Raw genomic sequence first — 25,323 nt, 5'->3', positions numbered from 1 at the left:
GATCATGCTACTGCACTACAGCCTGGGAGACAAGTGTGAAACTCCATCACAAAAAAAAAATTAATTAAAAAAAATTAAAACATGGATATACTCAGACACACACACACACGTGTGTGTGTGTGTGTCTATATATATATCTATATATATATATAATTTTTTTTTTTTGAGACAGAGTCTCACTCTGTTGCCCAGACTGGAGTGCAATGGTGTGATCTTGGCTCACTGCAACCTCTGACTCCCAGGTTCAAACAATTCTCCTATCTCAGCCTCCAGAGTAGCTGGGATTACAGGCGCATGCAACCATGTCTGGCTAGTTTTTGTATTTTTAGTTAGAGACAGGGTTTCACCATCTTGGCCAGGCTGGTCTGGAACTCCTGACCTCGGGTGATCCACCCACCTTGGCCTCCCAAAGTGCTGGGATTACAGGCGTGAGCCACCGCGCCTGGCCTACATTTTTTATATGAATAAAACATTTCTAGGCCGAGTGGGGTGGTTCACGCCTGTAATCCCAGCACATTAGAAGGCTGAGGCAGGAGGATTGCTTGAGCCTGGGAGTTCATGATTAGCCTGGGCAACATAGTAAGGCATTTCTACAAAAAATGAAAAAATTATGGCCAGGCACAGAGCCTCATGCCTATAATCCCAGCACTTTGGGAGGCCGAGGCATGCGAACTGTTTCAACCTAGGAGTTCAAGACCAGCCTGGACAACACAGTGAAACCCCATCTCTACAAAAAATAAAAACAATTAGCTGGGGGTGATGGCGCATGCCTGTAGTCCCAGCTACTTGGGAGGATGAAGTGGGAGGATCATTTGGGCCCAGGAGATTGAGACTGCAGTAAGCCGCGATCTGGCCACTGCACTCAAGCCTGAGCAACAGAGTGAGATGTTGTCTCTAAATAAATAAAATTTAAAAATTATCTGGCCATGGTAGTGCACACCTGTGGTCCCAGCTACTCAGGAGGCTGAGGCAGGAGGATCACTTGAGCCTAAGAGGTCAAGTTTGCAGTGAGCCGTGATCATTCCAGTGCACTCCATCTCAAAAAATAAAATAGGCTGGATGTGGTGGCTCACGCCTGTAATCCCAGCACTTTGGGAGGCCAAGGTAGGCAGATCACAAGGTCAAAAGTTCGAGACCAGCCTGACCAATATGGTGAAACCCCTTCTCTACCAAAAATACAAAAATTAGCCAGGCATGGTGATGGGCGCCTGTAGTCCCAGCTACTCAGGAGGCTGAGGCAGGAGAATCACTTGAACCCGGGAGGCAGAGGTTGCGGTGAGCCGAGATAGAGCCACTGCACTCCAGCCTGGGCAACAAAAGTGAAACTCTGTCTCAAAAAATAAAAATAAAAAAATAAATAAAATAAATAAAACAGGAAAACATAACACAAACACATATTGTGTGTGAATAAAACATTTCTAAACTGGCCACAGCGGCTTATGCCTATAATCCTAGCACTTTGGGAGGGTGAAGCAGGGGGATTACTTAAGGCCAGGAGTTCAAGACCAGCTTGGGCAACATAGCTATACCCCGTCACTACAAAAAATAAATTGCTGGGCGTGGTGGCTGACGCCTGTAATCCCAGCACTTTGGGAGGCTGAGGTGGGTGGTTCACAAGGTCAGGAGTTCGAGATCAGCCTGGACAAGATGGTGAAACCCCGTCTCTACTAAAAATACAAAAATTAGCCGAATGCGATGGCAGGCACCTGTAATCCCAGCTACAGGTTGGGATCCGGCTGAGGTAGGAGAATCGCTTGAACCCAGGAGACAGAGGTTGCAGTGAGCCAAGACTGTGCCATTGCGCTCTAGCCTAGGCAACAGAGCAAGACTCCATCTCAAAAAAAAAAGAAAAAAAATTAGTGCCGTGTGGTGGCAGACACATGTAGGCCTACCGACCCAGAAGGCTCAGACAGGATTGCTCTGCACAGTGAACTGTGATTGAGCCACTGCTCTCCAGCCTGGGCAACAGAGTGAGATCTGTCTCGAAAAAAATAATCAATAAAAAGTAAAACATTTCTAGAAGGCTCCACAAGAAAGTGGTTACTGTGGTTCCCTCTATCAGTGTAGGGGAACAGGGCTGAGGACTGAGTAGCAGGGAGACTTATTGTATCCTTTGAATTTTATGCCTTGTATATACATTTACTATTTTAAAAATTTTAAATTTAAGGCCAGGTGCAATGGCTCATGCTTGCAATCCCAGCACTTTGGGAGGCTGAGGCCAGGAGTTGGAGACCAGCCTGGACAACATAGTGAAACCCTATCTCTAAAAAAAAAAAAAAATGAGGAAGGAAAGAAATGAGAAAAGAAAAACAATTTAAATTTAAGATATATCAAATATTATCAAATTCTATACAGGTAGCTCTTTTTTTTTTTTTTTTTTTTTTTTTTTTGAGATGGAGTCTCGCTCTGTCACCCAGGCTAGAGTGCAGTGGTGCGATCTTGGCTCACTGCAAGCTCCGCCTCCCAGGTTCACGCCATTCTCCTGCCTCAGCCTCCTGAGTAGCTGGGACTACAGGCGTCCGCCACCACACCTGGCTAATTTTTTGTATTTTAGTAGAGACAGGGTTTCACCGTGTTAGCCAGGATGGTCTCAATCTCCTGACCTCGTGATCTGCCCGCCTTGGCCTCCCAAAGTGCTGGGGTTACAGGTGTGAGCCACCCCACCTGGCCAGCTCTTCATATTTTGCAACTTGTTTTACTTCAAAGGAAAATATAAGACAGAAGGAAGAAAAATTAAAAGTAGTATTTTGGCCGCGTGTAGTAGCTCATGCCTGTAATCCTAGCACTTTGGGAGGCTGAGGCAGGAGGATTGCTTGAGGCCAGCAATTCAAGACCAGCCTGGGCAATAGAAGGAGACCCTGTCTCAAGATAAAAGAAAGAAATTTAAAAAATAAAAGTAGCATTTTTTATATAAAATTAAGTGCTTTCCAGTTAAAAACTTTTTGAGACAGTCTTCCTATTTCTCCCAGGGTAGCCTCAAACTCCTGGGCTCAAGCAATCCTCCTACCTCAGCCTCTGAAGTAGCTAGGACTACAGGGGGTGCCATCACACCCAGCTTCGTTTTTACTTATATTACCTTGTTTCTTTTCTGTTGTTCTTATTTTTCTTTTTAAGTTTACATGGACATCTCTAATACCGTATATTACCTTACTTGATCATGACAACAGTCTTGGCCAGGCACAGTGGCTCACATAATCCCAGCACTTTGGGAGGCCAAGTCAAGCAGATCACTTGAGCCCAGGAGTTCAAGACCAGCCTGGGCAACATGGCGAAACCCTGTCTCTACAAAATATACAAAAATTAGTAGGCTGTGGTGGTGTGTGCCTGTAGTCCCAGCTACTCGGAGGGCTGAGGCAGGAGGATGGCTTGAGCCTGGGAGGTTGTGGCTGCAGTGAGCCATGATGGCACCACTGCACTCCAGCCTGGGTGACAAAGTGAGACCCTGTCTCAAACAAACAAAAACCAGCCTTGCTAAGTGGCAGAATTATATCCATTTTACAGACTCATAAACAGAGCCTCAGAGACTGACTTGCCATAAGTTACACAGCCAGTAAGTAACACAACTGGAACTCAAATAGTTTTAGTGCTTCCAAATCCTATGGTCTTGCCTCTCTTTTACATTATCTGACACAGTGTGCCCTCCTAAATGCCTTCTGCACACACGCACAAAATGTGATAGAAAATGCACTATCTCTATGTATGTGTGGAGAAGGGAAGGTTCTCTATTATAAATTTACTTTTAGAAACTGAAGACAAGGAAGGAAATTAATTGCATAGCACACTGTACTTTCAGAAGTACAAAAAAAATAAAATACATGATTTATACCTACTATTGCTTCTGGCTCAGGTGTCAAGGTGACACTTTGGTTTTATTCGAGAGTTGTTTGATGAAGGGTGAATAAATTATTCTTAGCACCTTAATAAAGACATCTATGTGGGCTGGATGCGGATTACAACTGTAATCCCAGCACTTTGGGAGGCCAAGGTGGGCAGATCATGAGGTCAGGAGTTTGAGACCAGCCTGGCCAACATGGTGAAACCCCTATCTCTACTAAAAATCCAAAAATTAGCCGGGCGTGGTGGTGTGTGCCTGTAATCCCAGCTACTCGGGAGGCTGAGACAGGAGAATTGCTTGAACCCGGGAGGCGGAGGTTGCAATGAGCCGAGATTGCACCACTGCACTCCAGCCTGGGCAACAGAGCAAGACTCTGTCTCGAAAGAAAAAAAAAGACATCTATGTGACCAATATAGGAATAATTAGATGTACCATTTATTTTTTATTTTTTGAGAGGTGTTTTCCTTTGTTGTCCAGGCTGGAGTGCAGTGGCACAATCATTGCTCATTGCTGCTTCAAACTCCTGGGCTCAAGTGATCCTGCCACCTCAGCTTTCTGAGTATCTGGAACTACAGGTGTGCACCACAATGACTGGCTAATTTTTAAATATTTTCACAGAAGGAGGCAATCTCTCTGTTTTGCCCAGGCTGGTCTCAAACACCTGGCCTCAGGTTTCCTTCCACCTCGCCCTCCCAAAGTGGTGGGACTTTGGGCATGAGCCGCTGCACTTGGCCTTACTCCTAAAATTTCTTCTCACATTATATTTCTATGATTAGTAATGGCATTACCACTGTTCTACAACCTTCACACTACTTTCACATACAATATCTCATTTGATCCTTGAAGCAGTCCAGTAAGACAGGCAGGACAGAAATTCCTGACATTCAATAGATTAAGAATCTGAGGCTTGGCAGGGCATGGTGGCTCACGCCTGTAATCCCAGCACTTTGGGAGGCCGAGGCGGGCAGATCACCTGAGGTCAGGAGTTTAAGACCATCCTGGCCAACGTGGCAAAGCCCCATCTCTACTAAAAGTACAAAAATTAGCTGGGCATGGTGTGTACGCCTGTAATCCCAGCTACCCAGGAGGCTGAGACAGGATAATCGCTAGAACCGGGGAGGCAGAGGCTGCAGTAAGCCAAGATCGTGCCACTGCACTCCAGCCTGGGCAACAGAGCAAGACTCCGTCTCAAAAAAAGAAAAAAAAAATCTGAGGCTCTGAGAAATTGTTTTTTGTCAAAGTTATGTGCCCTATCACCTAGTTGAATGTTCTCTCCAACAAACCATATGGAAAATTTCAATTATCAGGATCTAAATGTTAATATTAAACTTGTAAATTACACAGGTCCTTTCCTTTTTCTTCCTGCTGTATGCCTGTCATTTATTATTAATCCTCTTTCACAAAGGAAGATTTTTTTTTTTTTGAGGCAGAGTTTTGCTCTGTCGTGCAGGCTGCAGTGCAGTGGCGTGATCTCAGCTCACTGCAAGCTCCACCTCCCAGGTTCACACCATTCTCCTGCCTCAGCCTCCCAAGTAGCTGGGACTACATGCGCCCGCCACCGTGCCCGGCTAATTTTTTGTATTTTCAGTACGGACGGGGTTTCACCGTGTTAGCCAGGATGGTCTCGATCTCCTGATCTCGTGATCCACCCGCCTTGGCCTCCCAAAGTGCTGGGATTACAGGTGTGAGCCACCACGCACGGCCACAAAAGAAGATTTAAGAGCTAAATGACATCCAATCCTAATAAGTCCTACCTCTGCTTAATTAGCTTTCTGAGATCAGGTAGGAAATGGAAAGCAATTTTTTGAGAGAGAGAGTTTCACTCTTGTTGCCCAGGCTGCAGTGCAATGGCATGATCTCAGCTCACCTCAACCTCCACCTCCCGGGTTCAAGTGATTCTCCTGCCTCAGCCTCTCAAGTAGCTGGGATTACAGGCATGAGCCACCACGCTGGGCTAATTTTGTATTTTTAGTAGAGATGGGGTTTTCCATGTTGACCAGGCTGGTCTCGAACTCCCGACCTCAGGTGATCCGCCTGCCTCGGCCTCCCATAGTGCTGGGATTACAGGTGTGAGCCACCAGGCCCAGCCTGGAAAGCAATTTTCTTACCCATAGGAGCACAAGTGAAATGGGCTGGTTTAAATTTCTGGATAAAAATTTATATTTGCATATCATCCGTTATCAAAATATTTACAAAATGTGTAACTGGAGCCGGATGTGGTGGCTCATTCCTGTAATTCCCACACTTTGGAAGGCTGAAGTGGGAGGATTGCTTGAGGCCAGGAGTTTGAGACTAACCTGGTCAATGTAGCTAGACCCCATATCTTTGAAAATTATAAACTTTAAATTTAAAACCAAAAATATGTGACTACTCTATATCCTAAAACAAAATGTAAGTTTTTTTTTTTCTTTTTAGACAGTCTCACCCTGTTGCCCAGGCTGGAGTGCAATGGTGCGATCTTGGCTCACTGCGACTTCCGCCTCCCAGATTCAAGTGGTTCTCGTGCCTCAGCCTCCCTAGTAGCTGGGATTACAGGCATGCACCACCATGCCCAGCAAATTTTGTATTTTTATTAGAGATGGAGTTTTGCCCTGTTGGCCAGGCTGGTCTCGAACTCCTGACCTCAAGTGATTCACCCACTTGGCCTCCCAAAGTGCTGGGATTACACATCTGAGCCACCATGCCCAAACCCAAAATTAAGTCTTATAAATCTGAAGCTCAAGACGACAACCTATAGAGGTTAAAAATCAAACTGCCAAGGCTCAAATACTGGCTCATTATCTTAGGTGTGCAATCTCCTGGGCAAGTTTCTTTACCTCCTGGGGCTTCAGATTCCTTCACTCTAAAATAGGGGTAAGAAAAAAAATGCTTTTTTGTTTGTTTCTTTGTTTTTGTTTCTGTTTTTTTTTTTTTTTGAGACAGAGTCTCATTCTGTGGCCAGGCTGGAGTGCAGTGGCGCAATCTCAGCTCACTGAACCTCCACCTCCCAGGTTCAAGTGATTTTCCTGCCTCATCCTCCGAGTAGCAGTAGCTGGGACTACAGGCGCGTGCCACTACACCCAGCTGATTTTTGTATTTTTAGTAGAGACTGGGTTTCACCATGTTGGCCGGGATGGTCTCGATCTCTTGACCTCGTGATCCGCCCACCTCGGCCTCCCAAAATGCTGGGATTACAAAAAAATGCTTTCTTAAAGATTAAAAGAGATAATGCACATACATCTTTAGCACAGTGTCTAACAGTTAAGTATTGATAACTTGACCTGGATATTATTTTTGGCATTTAATGTTCAGCAAGCTAGTTTTGACCATGTACTTTCCTATTCGTAAGTGACTGTGCTTTGGAATATACTAGAAAATGTATGTAAAATGTTTGGTTTTAAAAAGGTGAAACCACAATATACTCAATTCCCTTTGGAAGTTAGCCATGTATCGCTTTTCTAAATTTTACAAAAAGGAGAGTTACAAAACGTTACTCTGTTAATCAAGGATAAGGCTGAAATCGAGTTTTTTTTTTTTTTTTAATGGAAATGGACTGCGATATAAAAACATTTGATTGAAATGAAAGAAGCTGTAATGTGGTCAAATGATGATTTCTATCTTAATGCTGGACCGATGCAAGCCAAAGAAGGGTCAGTGTTGCCGCAGGATTACAAGCCCTGCTGAAAGAGATGCATGATGCAACCTCTGTAGTGAACAGAGTCAACTCTGAGTCACCAGTCTAACCTTCGAGAAGCACTAAGGAAAAAGAAAATTCTTGAGTACTGAGTCACAGGCTCAACATCTTAATAAAAGGTGTTTAGGATGTTTCAGTGGTATCTGGACACAGTATACCCATGAATCTCAAATATTTCATATCAGAGCTTTTTGCCCTTTCCATAGTAGGTCCTCTAAAAACATTCCTCAAACAAATGAATTTTATTTTTATTTTTTGAGATGGAGTCTAGCTCTGCTGCCCAGGCTGGAGTGTAGTGGCGTGATCTCGGCTCACTGCAACCTCCACCTCCCGGGTTCAAGCGATTCTCCTGCCTCAGCCTCCCGAGTAGCTGGTACTACAGGCATGCACCACCACGCCCAGCTAATTTTTGGATTTTTATAGAGACGGGGTTTCATCGTGTTACCCCGGATGGTCTTGATCTCCTGACCCCGTGATCCACCTGCCTCGGCCTCCCAAAGTGTTGGAATTACTGGCTTGAGCCACCACGCCCGGCCACAAATGAATTTTTTGTTTTAAAGTTAAGAGGTCAGGCACAGTGTCTCACGCCTGTAATCCCAGCACTTTGGGAGGCCGAGGTGGGCAGATTGCTTGAGGTTGGGAGTTCAAAACCAGCCTGGCTAAAATGTTGAAACCTCATCTCCACAAACACACACAAAAAATACAAAAATTAGCCAGGCATGGTGGTGCGTGCCTGTAATCCCAACTACTCAGGAGGCTGAGGCAGGAGAATCGCTTGAACCCCGGAAGCGGAGGTTGCAGTGAGCTGAGATTGCACCACTGCACTCCAGCCTGGGCGTGACAGACTGACACTCCGTCTTGAAAAAAAAAAAAAGTATTGGCAAGAGTGAACTCCACCTGGTTATCAATCCTAACTCCATCACTCACCAGCTCTGTGACTTGTTTAGTTATTTAATCTTTTTCAGTCTCAATGTCCTCATCTGGAAAACGGGAAATGCCTACCGAGTATTGAACTGTCAAGACTAAATGACACATGAAAAGCACACCGAACAATGTTTAATCCACGGTAGGCTTTCAGCAAATAGTGGTCTCTATTATTTTTTGCAACAGGGTGTTATATAAGAATAAGGCATTATCAAGACGATTTTCGCCTATCAAATGTGTTGGCTGTGTGTACATCAGACCTTTTCCTGGAATGAAGGTAGAAAAGTATCAACAATAAAGGATGGGGAAAGCCCCGTAAATGATAACCTTTGCCCCAGAGGGAAACGATGGGCAGCGGAGGGGAAAGTAAAGGGTAGCAAGCTAGAAAAATTAGACATCCAGGGTAGGAGGGCTGGCACTGGAGTGGGTTGCCACAGTAGGGAGGGGACTCAGAGCTGGAGGCAATTCCTTTGGCCGGGCTTGTCCTGCGTCTTACCGTGGGGCAGCGCAATGGGGAGAGGCCTGGTAAAATGGCTGGGCAAGGGTGCGGAGGGGACATAACTGGCAGGAAGGAGTCATGATTCGTGGTCGAACAGAGTCCAGACCAGCTCGACCTGTGAGCAACGAACGGCCCTGCGACTCGCATACCCCAATACCGGTAGTGGCCGTGAAGGGCAAAGAAATGTGTTCTGAGGCGTTCCCAGCATCTAAGCTGCGACCGGTCTACTCAGAGACTGGATGGAAGCTGGGAAGAGAAAGCTGCTTCCCGCTTCGGGGTGAGGGATGGAGGAAGGGAGAACAAGCAGTAGAGAAGGAAAAGTTTCAGATTCCACAGCCCCGGGGGGTCACTCGTGCTGGACCTACTCCGACCCCCTACGGCCGGGAGTGAAGGGGGGACTTGTGCGGTTACCAGCGGAAATGCCTCGGGGTGAGAAGTCGCAGGAGAGATAGACAGCTGCTGAACCAATGGAACCAGCGGGTGGGGCGGATGTTATCTACCATTGGTGAACGTTAGAAACGAATAGCAGCCAATGAATCAGCTGGGGGGGCGGAGCAGTGACGTTTATTGCGGAGGGGGCTGCTTCGAATCGGCGGCGGCCAGCTTGGTGGCCTGGACCAATGAACGGCCTCCAACGAGCAGGGCCTTCACCAATCGGCGGCCTCCACGACGGGGCTGGGGGGAGGGTATATAAGCCGAGTAGGCGACGGCGCGGTCGACGCCGGCCGAGACAGCACAGACAGGTTGAACTATTGGGGTGTTTCGCGAGTGTGCGAGGGAAGCGCCGCGGCCTGTATCGCTAGACCTGCCCTTCGCCTGGTTCGTGGCGCCTTGTGACCCCGGGCCCCTGCCGCCTGCAAGTCGGAAACTGCGCTGTGCTCCTTTGCTGCGGCCTGTGGCTGGACTGCCTGCGACGCCCTGCCTGCTGCTGCCCAACTGGCTGGCAAGATGAAGCTCTCCCTGGTGGCCGCGATGCTGCTGCTGCTCAGCGCGGCGCGGGCCGAGGAGGAGGACAAGAAGGAGGACGTGGGTACCGTGGTCGGCATCGACCTGGGGACCACCTACTCCTGGTAAGTGGCGTTTGCGGATGCAGGGGGACGGGGCGTGGCCGCCTGGCCTGGCGTGAGAAGTGCGGTGCTGATGTCCCTCTGTCGGGTTTTTCTGTCAGCGTCGGCGTGTTCAAGAACGGCCGCGTGGAGATCATCGCCAACGATCAGGGCAACCGCATCACGCCGTCCTATGTGGCCTTCACTCCTGAAGGGGAACGTCTGATCGGCGATGCCGCCAAGAACCAGCTCACCTCCAACCCCGAAAACACGGTCTTTGACGCCAAGCGGCTCATCGGCCGCACGTGGAATGACCCGTCTGTGCAGCAGGACATCAAGTTCTTGCCGTTCAAGGTTCGACCGAGTTTTTCTCATCCAGTTAGAGGACGGGTGGGTGGTGGGAGTATTTAGTTATAAGTCTCTGGAAAAGTGTTGAGACAACAGTTGAAGGTTATAGACATGATGTATGTATAGTTGCTGTCGTACTCTGTCTACAATAGTTTAGGAATAAAAGACCGATTAAAACTGAACTTTGTAAGACACCTATACTCGCTGAAGTATTTCTAGTCAATTTGCAGCCCCAAGGGACCAAAATAAACCAAATTGTGGGGATGGTAGTGGGTCTTTTAAACTTTGAGATATCATTGTATCTGTGTCTGAAAACAATGATTCTTTAAAACAGGTGGTTGAAAAGAAAACTAAACCATACATTCAAGTTGACATTGGAGGTGGGCAAACAAAGACATTTGCTCCTGAAGAAATTTCTGCCATGGTTCTCACTAAAATGAAAGAAACCGCTGAGGCTTATTTGGGAAAGAAGGTAAATATTTCTAGAACGATGTTAAGTATTTTTTGATCATTAGTATTCTCGGTTGGCTGTTATGTATAGAAGCCTTCATGAAGGGTTTCAAAACTTTTAATCAGAATGGTATTCATGCTTGTCAGGTTTAATTATTGAGTCCCTTACTATAAGCCAAACAAAATAGACTTTTCATGTATTATTTAATGCATACAATTCCAGGGGCATAAAATTTTATATATTGTATTCATCAATAAGTTGGTTTAAAAACTAAAGTGATGGTTTGACTATAATTTTTTTTTTGAGATGGAGTCTTGCTCTGTTGCCCAGGCTGGACTGCAGTGGCACGATCTCAGCTCACTGCCACCTCTGCCTCCCGGGTTCAAGCAGCTCTCCTGCCTCAGCCTCCCAAGTAACTGGAACTACAGGCACACCACCACACCTGGCTAATTTTTTTTTTTTTTTTTTTAATTTTCAGTAGAGACAGGGTTTCTCCACATTGCCTAGGCTGGTCTTGAAATCCTGACCTCAGGTGATCCTCCTGCCTCAGTCTCCCAAAGTGCTGGGATTACAGGCACAAGCCACCGCCTGGCCAGACTGTAATTTAAATAAGGGTTAAACTATGTGACAATACACTTAATTATCTTTTATCCTTTTAGGTTACCCATGCAGTTGTTACTGTACCAGCCTATTTTAATGATGCCCAACGCCAAGCAACCAAAGACGCTGGAACTATTGCTGGCCTAAATGTTATGAGGATCATCAACGAGCCGTAAGTATGAAATTCAGGGATATGGCATATTTGCCAAATAGTGGAAATGTGAAGTACTGACAAAACTTTTCCCTTTTTTAATCTAATAGTACGGCAGCTGCTATTGCTTATGGACTGGATAAGAGGGAGGGGGAGAAGAACATCCTGGTGTTTGACCTGGGTGGCGGAACCTTCGATGTGTCTCTTCTCACCATTGACAATGGTGTCTTCGAAGTCGTGGCCACTAATGGAGATACTCATCTGGGTGGAGAAGACTTTGACCAGCGTGTCATGGAACACTTCATCAAACTGTACAAAAAGAAGACTGGCAAAGATGTCAGGAAAGACAACAGAGCTGTGCAGAAACTCCGGCGCGAGGTAGAAAAGGCCAAACGGGCCCTGTCTTCTCAACATCAAGCAAGAATTGAAATTGAGTCCTTCTATGAAGGAGAAGACTTTTCTGAGACCCTGACTCGGGCCAAATTTGAAGAGCTCAACATGGTATGTTCCTTGTTTTCTGCTGTGCTAATGAGATCTCATTAGACTCTGAATTCAGGACATTGCATCTAGATACTTAGATAACAGACATCACAGTAACCATGTCTTTTTTCTAGGATCTGTTCCGGTCTACTATGAAGCCCGTCCAGAAAGTGTTGGAAGATTCTGATTTGAAGAAGTCTGATATTGATGAAATTGTTCTTGTTGGTGGCTCGACTCGAATTCCAAAGATTCAGCAACTGGTTAAAGAGTTCTTCAATGGCAAGGAACCATCCCGCGGCATAAACCCAGATGAAGCTGTAGCGTATGGTGCTGCTGTCCAGGCTGGTGTGCTCTCTGGTGATCAAGATACAGGTAGGTCGTCATCGCAACATCTTTCTTAGTGATTCAGTAGCTTGAGGGAAGACTCATTAGCTATTGCTTTAGAAAATACCAGAATATGAGCAACAAGGTCACACAGCTAGTAAAGGGTATAAGTGAAGACAAGACTGGGGTAGTCTCAAGATCATTAGCAACTGTTTAATTCACTGCCTTTAAGATGTGTGTGTTAGAACCTAACCAAATGTTAGAGAGATAAACTTTACATAGCTCATAGGGAGAACTTGAATTAAAAGTTAAATAACTTATCCTTACAGGTGACCTGGTACTGCTTGATGTATGTCCCCTTACACTTGGTATTGAAACTGTGGGAGGTGTCATGACCAAACTGATTCCAAGGAACACAGTGGTGCCTACCAAGAAGTCTCAGATCTTTTCTACAGCTTCTGATAATCAACCAACTGTTACAATCAAGGTCTATGAAGGTAATTACTTAAGTTTGTTAATATCATGGCTTTTTTTTTGAGATGAAGTCTTGCTCTGTTGCCCAGGCTGGACTGCAGTGGCATGATCTCGGCTCACTGCAACCTCTGTCTCCCGGGTTCAAGTGATTCTCCTGCCTCAGCCTCCAGAGTAGCTGGGATTACAGGCGTGGACCACCACACCTGGCTAATTTCTGTATTTTTAGTAGAGATGGGCTTTCACCATGTTGCCCAGGCTGGTCTCCAACTCCTGACCTCAGGTCATCTGCCTGCCTCCGCCTCCCAAAGTGCTGGGATTACAGGCGTAAGCCACCACGCCAGGTCTATCTATCATGGCATATTTTAAAAGAACATGACTTAATATGTTCCATTGAAATGGCTAGGGAACTAAGTAACTGCTGTTTTCAGATGGAGGTCTTAATTTGAATAATGTTTTATATCTAGATATTTAGCATTCTTTTTTTTTTTTTTTTTTTTTTTTTTTTTTTTTCTTGAGATGGAGTCTTGCTCTGTCGCCTAGGCTGGGGTGCAGTGGCATGACCTGCAACCTCTGCCTCCCGAATAGCTGGGATTACAGGTGCCCACCACCATGCCCGGCTAAGTTTTGTATTTTTAGTAGCGGCGGGGTTTCGCCATGTTGGCCAGGCTGGTCTTGAACCCCTAACCTCAGGTGATCCACCGACCTCGGCCTCCCAAACTACTGGGATTATTACAGGTGTGAGCCACTGTACCCAGCCAATGATTAGCATTCTTACTACTGATAGCATCTGAGCTGGCTCCTAGAGTACAAGAGAAAGGAGTTCAACACTACTTTAAAATAGATAAAATTCAGTTGAGTTAGTAACCTAACTCATTGTTAGTACTAGTTGCTGCTCCTTGTAGACCAGTATGAAATTACTTTTAGCTCGATAAAACCAAAAGTGTCACTTCATGCTTCACACTGAAACGCGGGGATCTAGATGTGCTAATGCTTGTCAGTAACAACTAACAAGTTTTTCTGTATGTAACTTCTAGGTGAACGACCCCTGACAAAAGACAATCATCTTCTGGGTACATTTGATCTGACTGGAATTCCTCCTGCTCCTCGTGGGGTCCCACAGATTGAAGTCACCTTTGAGATAGATGTGAATGGTATTCTTCGAGTGACAGCTGAAGACAAGGGTACAGGGAACAAAAATAAGATCACAATTACCAATGACCAGAATCGCCTGACACCTGAAGAAATCGAAAGGATGGTTAATGATGCTGAGAAGTTTGCTGAGGAAGACAAAAAGCTCAAGGAGCGCATTGATACTAGAAATGAGTTGGAAAGCTATGCATATTCTCTAAAGAATCAGATTGGAGATAAAGAAAAGCTGGGAGGTAAACTTTCCTCTGAAGATAAGGAGACCATGGAAAAAGCTGTAGAAGAAAAGATTGAATGGCTGGAAAGCCACCAAGATGCTGACATTGAAGACTTCAAAGCTAAGAAGAAGGAACTGGAAGAAATTGTTCAACCAATTATCAGCAAACTCTATGGAAGTGCAGGCCCTCCCCCAACTGGTGAAGAGGATACAGCAGAAAAAGATGAGTTGTAGACACTGATCTGTTAGTGCTGTAATATTGTAAATACTGGACTCAGGAACTTTTGTTAGGAAAAAATTGAAAGAACTTAAGTCTCGAATGTAATTGGAATCTTCACCTCAGAGTGGAGTTGAAACTGCTATAGCCCAAGTGGCTGTTTACTGCTTTTCATTAGCAGTTGCTCACATGTCTTTGGGTGGGGGGGAGAAGAAGAATTGGCCATCTTAAAAAGCGGGTAAAAAACCTGGGTTAGGGTGTGTGTTCACCTTCAAAATGTTCTATTTAACAATTGGGTCATGTGCATCTGGTGTAGGAAGTTTTTTCTACCATAAGTGACACCAATAAATGTTTGTTATTTACACTGGTCTAATGTTTGTGAGAAGCTTCTAATTAGATCAATTATTTTAGGAAATTTAAGGCTAGATTCTCGTGTGTGGGGTGAAGGGAGGGAGTGTTTGGTATGTTGGGATAAGGAAACACTTCTATTTAATGCTTCCAGGGAATTTTTTTTTTTTTTTTTTTAAACCCTCCTGGGCCCAAGTGATCCTTCCACCTCAGTCTCCCAGCTAATTGAGACTACAGGCTTGTTACCACCATGCTCGGCTTTTGCATTAATCTAAGAAAAGTGGAGAGAAGTTAATCCACATCTTTACTCAGGCAAGGGGCATTTCACAGTGCCCAAGCGTGGGGTTTTCTTGAACATACTTGGTTTCCTATTTCCCCTTATCTTTCTAAAACTGCCTTTCTGGTGGCTTTCTTTTTTTAATTATCATTACTATTGATGCTTTTATAGCTGCTTGGATTCTCTGAGAAATGATGGGGAGTGAGTGATCACTGGTATTATTAACTTTATACACTTGGATTTAATTTGTAACTTTAGGATGTAAAAGTATATTGTGAACCCTAGCTGTGTCAGAATCTCCATCCCTGAAATTTCTCATTAGTGGTATTGGGGTGGGATCTTGGATGGTGACATTGAAACTACACTAAATCCCGTCACTATGAATGGCTTAAAGGCAGTGGTTTGTGTCAGAACTGGTTTAGGATTACTTAGATTGTGTTCCTGAAAAAAAGAGTCCAGGTAAATGGTATGATCTAAAGGACAGGCTGGTGCTAACATAAAATCCAGTATTGTAATCCTAGCACTTTGGGAGGCCAAGGCGGGTGGATCACAAGGTCAAGGGATAGAGACCATCTTTGCCAACATGGTGAAACCCCATCTCTACTGAAAATACAAAAATTAGCTGGGCGTGGTAGTGCAAGCTGAAGGCTGAGGCAGGAGAATCACTTCAACCCGGGAGGCAGAGGTTGCAGTGAGCCGAGATGACACCACTGCGTTCCAGCCTGGCGACAAGAGTGAGACTCCACCTCAAAAAAAAAAAAAGAATCCAATACTGCCCAAGGATAGGTATTTTATAGATGGGCAACTGGCTGAAAGGTTAATTTTCTAGGGCTAGTAGAACTGGAGCCCAACACCAAACTCTTAATTAGACCTAGGCCTCTGCTGCACTGCCCAAAAAGCATTTGGGCAGACCCTGAGCAGAATACTGGTCTCAGGCCAAGCCTAATACAGCCATTAAAGATGACCTGCAGTGCTGTGTACCCTGGGGCAATAGGGTTAAATGGTAGTTAGCAACTAGAGCTAGTCTTCCCTTAATTCAAAGGCTCTCACTACTGTGGACCACCTAGTCTGTACCTCTTTCTGAGGAGCTGTTACTGAATATTAAAAAGATAGACTTCAACTAATAAATGTCCACTCTGATGTCTATAGTTTGTTGTTTACCAATTATAATTCTGTAACTTCTTTTTTAACCCTAACTATTGCAACCTTGTGATTAGCATTTAATACACTAATCACACCTACCTAGGTTTGTATTGTTAGCAAAACCTTTTATATATATGTATACATATATATGTGTTTATGTATACATATATAAATACATGTATATATGTATACATATATATATATATTTTTTTTTTTTTTTGAGACAGAGTTTCGTTCTTGTCACCCAGGCTGGAGTACAATGGTGTGATCTCAGCTCACCGCAACCTCCGCCTCCCGGGTTCAAGCGATTCTCCTGTCTCAGCCTCCCGAGTAGCTGGGATTACAGGCATGTGCCATCACGCCTGGCTAATTTTGTGCTTTTAGTAGAGTCGGAGTTTCTGTATGGTGGTAAGGCTGGTCTTGAACTCCCAACCTCAGGTGATCCACCTCCTCAGCCTCCCAAAGTGTTGGGATTACAGGCGTGAGCCACCAAGCCTGGCCCAAAGCCTTTTATGTTAATACAGTGGAGGCTTTTGCATTGGGCAAAACTTACCTATCTACTACAGTTTGCAAACCAGTCACTGAAAGTCATTCCCAAGAGCTCTGAGAGGCAATATAGCAAGGTTTAGTGCACATAAGAATTATTTGCATTAGTTTCTTCACCTACCAAAGCAGGAGAAAAACATATATAATGCAGAAGATATTTTGGAGGTATAAAACAGCTAATGTTTTACTTAACTATTCTGAAAGTAACTGACAGGTAATAAAAATGTGGGTTTTATTAGTCAACTACAGTCACAATACAATCATCATAGATTTCCCCTTCTGTATTCATCCCGCCAAACACCAAACAGAGCAGTGTATCAGTCTGGCTTTCCTCATGTGAGTCACCACTGTGGCTCATTACTTTGTCAGCTGAATCCCCTTTCTCAGCTTCATGGTTCAGAGTGAGAGAGTTGGAATCTTCTTTCTCAGAAGCACACGTCACTGGCCATGGAATGATACACATGGAATGGTCCAATCGTCCAGGGGGTAGAAAAGTGTCAAATTTAAGCAAGGTCCAATGCTGCTCTTCTATGTTGGGGAGGCAAAAGGCTTCATGTTAAGAAATTTCCAGATAGGCCAGGCACAGTGGCTCACGCCTGTAATCCCAGCACTTTGGGAGGCCGAAGCGGGCGGATCACGAGGTTAGGAGATGGAGACCATCCTGGCTAACACGGTGAAACCCCATCTCTACCAAAAATACAAAAAAAATTTAGCTGTGCGTGGTGGCGGGCACCTGTAGTCCCAGCTACTCGGGAGGCTGAGGCAGGAGAATGGCGTGAACCCAGGAGGTAGAATTTGCAGTGAGCTGAGATCACGTCACTGCACTACAGCCTGGGCGACAGAGTGAGACTCCATCTCAGAAAAAAAAAAAAAATCCAGATAGTGAAAGCCAAAATCTGAATAAAATTTAAAAAGTAATGAAATTTCTAGAAATGCTCAGTGATTTACTGTAGCAGCTGAGTCCTGACAAACAGGTGTAAAAGGAAAAAAACCTTATGGCAGCATTGCTGCTTTAATGATGTCATCCCCTACAGTTTTCATTCTTTTGGATTTAGATACAGAGGAACCAAATTGGAAGCACTGCATCACTTTTTTTTTTCTTTTTTTTTTTTTTTTTTCCAGACAGTCTCACTCTGTCACCAGGCTGGAGTGCAGTGGTGTGATCTCAGCTCACTGCAACCTCCGCCTCCCAGGTTCAAGCAATTCCCCTGCCTCAGCCTCCCTAGTAGCTGGGACTACAGGCGCCCGCCACCACGCCTGGCTAATTTTTTGTATTTTAGTAGAGACAGGGTTTCACCATGTTGGTCAGGATGGTCTCGATCTCCTGACCTCGTGATCTGCCTGCCTCGGCCTCCCAAAGTGCTGGAATTACAGGCGTGAGCCACCGCACTTGGCCACTGCATCACTTTTCAAAGAATGTTTAGATTTGTTTAAAGATCCCCATGGACACCTGCTCACCTGTGTGATACTGGTACATCGTGTCCAGTGCTCCTGCAGGAGTCATTCCACCAAAGATGTACAAGTGTTTTCCCACAGCCACAGCTGAGTGGGCAGCACAGCCTGCTGGAGCAGCCCCAGTGGGATTTAGCTTCTGCCATTTCATGTCACCTGCCAAGAGAAAGAAAGAGCTTTGGTGCAGCATGGGCTAAGATGTGCTTTCAAACTTACCTATCTACTGTAGTTTGCACACCAATCACTGAAAGTCATTCACCAAGAGCTCTGAGAGGTTTGGTGCACATAAGAATTATTTGGGGAACTCTGACATTATGATTGGGTAGTCCAGGGAGGAAGGGAGGGAGGGGCTCAGTGATTCCCAGAATCTCAGGCGATTCTGATGTAGACGGTCTTTGGATCACACAGAAATGTGATACAACCTTTATAATAACAGTCACCTTCAACCATTCACTATTAACTGCCTCGAATTAGCTCAGTTTCTCTCTCTCTCTGTGTGTGTGTGTGTGTGTGTGTGTGTGTGTGTGTGTGTGTGTGTGTGTGTGTGTGTGTGTGTGTGTGTGTGTGTGTGTGTGTGTGTGTGTACTTTAAATACAGTTCCTGGGCCGGGCTAGGTGGCTCACGCCTATAATCCCAGCACTTTGGGAGGCTGAGGCAGGCGGATCACCTGAGGTCGGGAGTTCGAGACCAGCCTGACCAACATGGAGAAACCCCATCTCTACTAAAAATACAAAATTAACCAGGCATGGTGGTGCATGCCTGTAATCCCAGCTACTCAGGAGGCTGAGGCATGAGAATCGCTTGAACCCGGGAGGCGGAGGTTGCGCTGAGCCGAGATCATGCCATTGCACTCCAGCTTGGGCAACAAGAGCGGAGCTCCGTCTCAAAAAAAAAAAAAAACAGTTCCTTAGCGATTTTGTAAGTGCTGGCTAAACAACAAATTTTGCTCACTTAATTTTCATAACAGCCCTATGAAATTTCTATTACTTCTGCCTATCCCCTTTCTTCTTCTTTTTTTTCTGCTCTGTTGCCCAGCCTGGAGTGCAGTGGCTCGATCTTGGCTCACTGCAACATCTGACTTCTGGGTTCCAGCAATTCTCTGCCTCAGCCTCCTGAGTAACTGGGATTACAGGCACCCACCACCGGGCCTGGCTAATTTTTTGTATTTTTAGTAGAGATGGTGTTTCACCATCTTGGCCAGGCTGGTCTTGAACTCCTGACCTCGTGATCCACCCACCTCGGCCTCCCAAAGTGCTGGGATTACAGGCAGGAGCCATGGCCTGGTGCCTGGCCTCCCCTTTCTTCTTACAAATGAGCAAACAAGAATAGAGAAGGAAAGAGACTTGTCCGAGACCCTATAGCTTGTAAGTGGCACAGCAAGACTGCACTTAGGTGTGGCTCCAAAGCCTGTGTCTCCAAAGTCTCTACACTATAATGTGCTGCCTTAGCGCCTACTTCCAACCTATTTTTGCAGGGAAACTTGCATCTTTTCAAACAAGCATTTTTTTTTTCTTTTGAGACAGAGTCTCACTCTGTTACCCAGGCTGGAGTGCAGTGGCGCGATCTCAGCTCACTGCAACCTCCACGTCCCAGATTCAAGCGATTCTCCTGCCTCAGCCTCCAGAGTAGCTGGCACAAGCCACCACACCCAGCTAATTTTTGCATTTTTAGTAGAGACAGGGTTTCACCATGTTGGCCAGGCTAGTCTCAAACTCCTGACCTCAGGTGATTGGTCCACCTTGGCCTCCCAAAGTGCTGGGATTACAGGGGTGAGCCACTGCACCCAGCCAAAACAAGCATTTAAATAAGGCAAGCTATCACTGGATTTTAGATTTAGAGAACTACTTGGGTAGGCAGGAAAAATAGTCAACAAGTAGTTCCTAACAACAGAAAAAGGCTTTCTTTTTAAAAATAAGCATTAAGACCCCATCTGACTGCCTGCAAGGAATGGTTTTGTGTAAATAGTTTCCATCTGTCGGCCGGGTGCAGTGGCTCACGCCTGTAATCCCAGCACTTTGGGAGGCTGAGGCGGGCGGATCACGAGGTCAGGAGATCGAGACCATCCTGGCTAACACGGTGAAACCCCGTCTCTACTAAAAATACAAAAAATTAGCCGGGCGTGGTGGTGGGCACCTGTAGTCCCAGCTACTCAGGAGGCTGAGGCAGGAGAATGGCATGAACCCGGGAGGCGGAGCTTGCAGTGAGCCAAGATCGCACCACTGCACTCCAGCCTGGGTGACAGAGCGAGACTCCATCTCAAAAAAAAAAAAAAAATAGTTTCCATCTGTCAATGCAAGGCAGGGGCCCAGCATCTCAGAGTAAGAAGGGAGAATCACCCGGTGTGGCCAAAATTCTAGCCAATGCAAGAATACAAAGCTGGTGTCCCCTGGCCTCAGCTGTCATGGAGCCAGAGAATTCAGGGCTTGGGAAGGTAGCCTGATACACTACACAGGACTTCCCATGCCTTCTGCCCATTGTTCCAGTTCTTGTAGTCTGGAGCAATGCAGAACATGTTCATTTCTTCATCCCTCCACTCAATAACAGATATGAGCCGGGAGCAGCGGTTCACGCCTGTAGTCCCAGCACTTTGGGAGGCCAAGGCGGGTGGATCCCTTGAGTCCTGGAGTTGGAGACCAGCCTAGGCAACATGGTGAAACCTCGTCCCTACAGAAAATACAAAAATTATCTGGGTGTTGTAGCATGTGCCTGTTGTCCCAGCTACTTGGGAGGCTGAGGCAGGAGAATCACTTGACCTGAGAGGCAGAGGTTGTTGTGAGCTAAGATCACATCAGTGCATTCCAGCCTGGGCAACCAAGTGAGACACTATCTCAAAAAAAAGAAAGTACCTGCCCACTATCTGCCAGACACTGTGCTAAGTGCTAGAAATGTACTGGAGAACAAAATAGACAAGTTCCCTACCATAATGGACCTCACAGCTTGAAGGAATTGCCCAGAATGAGTCCAGGGTCTCCCCACAGCATATCAGCCCTTCAGATACTTAAAAGATATTCATCATGTTCTCTTTAACATTCCTCTTCCCACTGTTTTCAACCATTTAGCATGAAAAGCATGAAATTCTAGTCATCTACATCCACATTATCCAGGTCCTTCATGGGTTAATGGCTAACACCAGAAAGAAATCCAGTAGCCCAACACAAAGCATAATGGGTTGTAATCAAAGGAGAGCACTGTTGGAAGGATAAGAGACAATAAATGGCTGGGTCCATAGTAAGCACTCAGGAGATTATTTAGTGCTATGATTTTTTATTAGTAGTATTCTGTCCAGAGGTAACAGAATCTGATGAAGATTCTGCCAGCTGGTCAAGTTACCTACACATAAGAGCAAGGCTATATTTTCTTTTTCTTTTTTCTTTTCTTTGAGACGGAGTCTCACTCTGTCGCCTAGGCTGGAATGCAGGGGTGCAATCGGCTCACGGCAACCTCCACCTCCCAGGTTCCAGTGATTCTCCTGCCTCAGCTTCCCACGTAGCCAGGACTACAGGTGCCTGTCACCATGCCTGGCTGATTTTTTTTTGCTTTTTTTTTTTTTTTGAGACGGAGTCTTGCTGTGTTGCCCAGGATGAAGTGTAGTGGCATGATCTTGGATCACTGCAACCTCTGTCTCCCGGGCTCAAGCGATTCTCCTGCCTCAGCCTCCTGAGTAGCTGGGATTACAGGCATGCACCACCACGCCCGGCTAATTTTTATATTTTTAGTAGAGACAGGGTTTCACCATGTTGGCCAGGCTGGTCTCGAACTCCTGACCTCAGATGATCCACCTGCCTCAGCCTCCCAAAGTGCTGGGATTATAGGCGTGAGCCACTGTGCCCAGCTTTTTTTTTTTTGAGACAGAGTCTCACTCTGTCACCCAGGCTGGAGTGCAATGGTGTGGTCTCAGCTCACTGCAACCTCTGCCTCCCGGGTTCAAGCGATTCTCCTGCCTCAGCCTCCCAAGTAGCTGGGACTAGAGGCAAGTGCCACCACACTTGGCTAATTTTTTTTATTTTTAGTAGTGATGGGGTTTCACTATGTTGGCCAGGCTGGTCTCGACCTCCTTACCTCATGATCCCCCAGCCTCAGCCTCCCAAAGTGCTGGGGATTACAGGTGTGAGTCACCAAGCCCGGCTTTTTTTTTTTTGGAGATGGAGTCTTGCTCTGTGGTCCAGGCTGGAGTGCAGTGGCGTAATCTTAGCTCACCACAACCTCCACCTCCTGGGTTCAAGCAATTCTCCTGACTCAGGCACCAACGTAGCTGGGATTACAGGCACATGTGCCATGACAATAGGCTAATTTTTGTATTTTTAGTAGACACAGGGTTTCACCATGTTGGCCAGGCAGGTCTCAAACTCCTGATCTCAGGTGATATGCCTGCCTCAGCCTCCCAAGGTGCTAAGATTACAGGCATGAGCCATTGTACCTGGCCAAGCAAGGCTATATTCTTTCAAAGCACACTTTAAAAAATCACTTCAGCACAGAAGTTTGAGACCAGCCTGGGCAACATGGTGAGACCCCATCTCTACCAAAAAAAAATTTTATATTAGCCAAGCATGGTGGCACGCACCTGTAGCTCCAGCTACTGGGGAGGATGAGGTAGGAGGATCACTTGAGCCCTGGAGGCTGAGGCTACTGAGATCATGCCACTGCACTCCAGCCTGAGTGACAGACAGAGACCCTGTCTAAAAAAATAAATAAATAAAAATAAAAATTTTAAACAGACAAGCCCCCGTGCCCTGCTTACTTCTATCAATGCAGTGGAGGTCATCATAGAATCTGTCCCCTGCCAAGCCTCCGTGGATGAAGAGCTTTGTCCCTGCTGCCACCATCACATGACCATGCCGGGGAGATGGAGGATTTCCAAGTGTCTCTGGCTGTGACCAGGTCAGAGTGTCTAGAAAAGTAAATTCAATAACATCAAATGGCAAAACTATTAAACAAGAACACGAGAAACAGGCCCAAGCCTCTGTAGCACCTCCCAGCAAGCAGAGCTGTCCCATGCAGGAAGCAACCTTGGGGTCATTCACTCCAACTCCCCCAGCCAATCCAGGCATCCCTCCTTTTACATCCTATAGGCTGCTGTGCTGGCTCACAGTTGTAACCCCAGCACTTTGGGAGGCCGAGACAGGTGGATCACCTGAGGTCAGGAGTTCGAGGCCAGCCTGGCCAACATGGTGAAACACTGTCTCTACTAAAAATACAAAAAAAAAAAAAAAAAAAAAAAATTAGCCAGGTGTGATGGCAGGTGCCTAGTAATTCCAGCTACTTGGGAGGCTGAGGCAGGAGAAATGCTTGAACCTGAGAGGTGGAGGTTGAAGTGAGCCGAGATTGCGCCATTGCATTCCAGCCTGGGTGACAGAGCAAGACTCTGTCTTAAAAAAAAAGAAAAAAAAAGTCCTATAGAGGCTCTGTGTGCATGCTTCTAGGGCTGGAGAGCCCACTACCAAACACCCCTGCCCCTTCTACTCAGCACCTGGAAGCCATTTCTTGCTATGAAATAAAAACGATCTCCTCTTTAGCTTCAAACTAAAACTGCCACAAAGTCAAAATGAATGAGTCTGTTTCTGTGACAACCCTTCAGAGTCATCTTCTTGTTATTCATTTATTTAATGTATTATTATTATTATTATTGAGACAAAATTTTGGTCTTGTTGCCCAGGCTGGAGTACAATGGCATGATCTCAGCTCACTGCAACCTCTGCCTCCCAGGTTCAAGTGATTCTCCTGCCTCAGCCTCCAGAGTAGTTGGGATTACAGGCATGCAACACCACATGCAGCTAATTTTTGTATTTTTAGTAGAGACGGGGTTTCTCCATGTTGGTCAGGCTGGTCTCGAACTCCTGACTACAGGTTATCTGCCCACCTTGGCCTCCCAAAGTGCTGGGATTACAGGCATGAGTCACCATGCCTGGCTTCTATTTATTATTATTATTTTTTGGAGACAGAGTCTCGCTCTGTCACCCAGGCTGGAGTGCAATGGCACAATCTCGGCTTACTGTAACCTCCGCCTCCCCGGTTCAAGCAATTCTCCTGCCTCAGCCTCCCGAGTAGTTGGGACTACAGCCACATGCCACCACCCCCAGCTAATTTTTCTATTTTTAATAGAGACGGGGTATCACCATGTTGGCCAGGCTGGTCTTGATCTCTTGACCTTGTGATTCGCCCGCCTCGGCCTCCCAAAGTGCTGGGATTACAGACGTGAGCCACTGTGCCCGGCCCCATCTAATATTTTGTATTTTCATAGAGACAGAGTTTCACCATGTTGCCCAGGCTGGTCTCGAACTCCTGAGCTCAGGCAATCTGCCCACCTCGGCCTCCCAAAGTGCTAGGATTATAGGCGTGAGCCACTGTGCCCAGCCTTGTTATTTATTTATTTTATAAGTAATGTTTCAATAACAATTTCATCCCTTAATGACTAATATATGGACAAGTTACTTGTCTATGTCAGTGGCACTCAACTTTTTTTTTTTTTTGCAGGGGGTCGGGGGACAGACCCCCTCTGTTGCTCTGTTGCTCAGGCTAGAATGCACAAGTGCGATCTTCGCCCACTGCAACCTCCACCTCCCAGGTTCAAGTGATTCTCCTGCCTCGGCCTCCTGAGTAGGTGGGATTACAAGTGCCCAAAACCACGCCCGGCTAATTTTTTTTTTTTTTTTTTTTTTGAGACAAAGTCTTACTCCGTTACCCAGGCTGGAGTGCAGTGGTGCGATCTTGGCTTGCTGCAACCTCTGCCTTCCAGGTTCAACCGATTCTCCTGCCTCAGCCTCCTGAGTAGCTGGGATTACAGCTGTGCACCACCATGCCCAGCTAAATTTTTTTTTTCTTTTTCTTTTTTTTTGAAACAGAGTCTTCCTCTGTCACCCAGGCTGGACTGTTATGGTGCAATCTCAGCTCACTGCAACCTCCGCCTCCTAGGTTCAAGTGAGTCTACTGCGTCAGCCTCCCAAGTAGCTGGGATTACAGGTGCGTACCACCAAGCCCGGCTGATTTTTTGTACGTTTTTTAGTAGAGACGGGGTTTCACCGTGTTAGCCAGGATGGTCTTGATCTCCTGGCCTCGTGATCCGCCCGCCTCGGCCTCCCAAAGTGCTGGGGTTACAGGCGTGAGCCACCGCTCCTGGCCCTTAATTTTTGTATTTTTAGTAGAGACAGGGTTTCACCATGTTGGCCAACCTGGTC

At 46.1% G+C, this 25,323-nt stretch overlaps 2 protein-coding genes across 4 annotated transcripts in view; one reads left to right on the top strand and one right to left on the bottom strand.

Moving 5' to 3' along the window:
- The first annotated feature begins 9,649 nt into the window (after positions 1-9,649).
- Positions 9,650-14,747, top strand: HSPA5 (heat shock protein family A (Hsp70) member 5). Its single transcript, NM_001133455.1, is given in 8 exon segments — positions 9,650-10,001; positions 10,100-10,331; positions 10,660-10,797; positions 11,436-11,548; positions 11,638-12,028; positions 12,142-12,379; positions 12,661-12,828; positions 13,840-14,747. Coding segments are annotated over 8 exon segments (1,965 nt in total). The 5' UTR covers positions 9,650-9,879; the 3' UTR covers positions 14,403-14,747.
- Positions 14,748-16,914: 2,167 nt separating this feature from the next.
- The window catches only part of RABEPK (Rab9 effector protein with kelch motifs), a 34,484-nt gene continuing 26,075 nt past the window's right edge, over positions 16,915-25,323 (bottom strand). For all 3 annotated transcript variants that reach the window (XM_024252815.3, XM_024252817.3, XM_024252816.3), the window contains 3 exons: positions 22,890-23,039; positions 18,158-18,307; positions 16,915-17,227 (listed from right to left, as the gene is read on the bottom strand). In XM_024252815.3, coding sequence (XP_024108583.2) covers positions 16,935-17,227; positions 18,158-18,307; positions 22,890-23,039 — 593 coding nt within the window. In that variant the 3' untranslated portion in view covers positions 16,915-16,934. The remainder of the gene's footprint in view (positions 17,228-18,157; positions 18,308-22,889; positions 23,040-25,323) is intronic.

The sequence above is a fragment of the Pongo abelii genome, chromosome 13, assembly GCF_028885655.2.
Source record: "Pongo abelii isolate AG06213 chromosome 13, NHGRI_mPonAbe1-v2.0_pri, whole genome shotgun sequence".
In the NCBI taxonomy this organism is placed as follows: domain Eukaryota; kingdom Metazoa; phylum Chordata; class Mammalia; order Primates; family Hominidae; genus Pongo; species Pongo abelii.
Note: the sequence above shows the minus strand (reverse complement) of the source record. Positions and strands in the feature narration are given on the sequence as shown.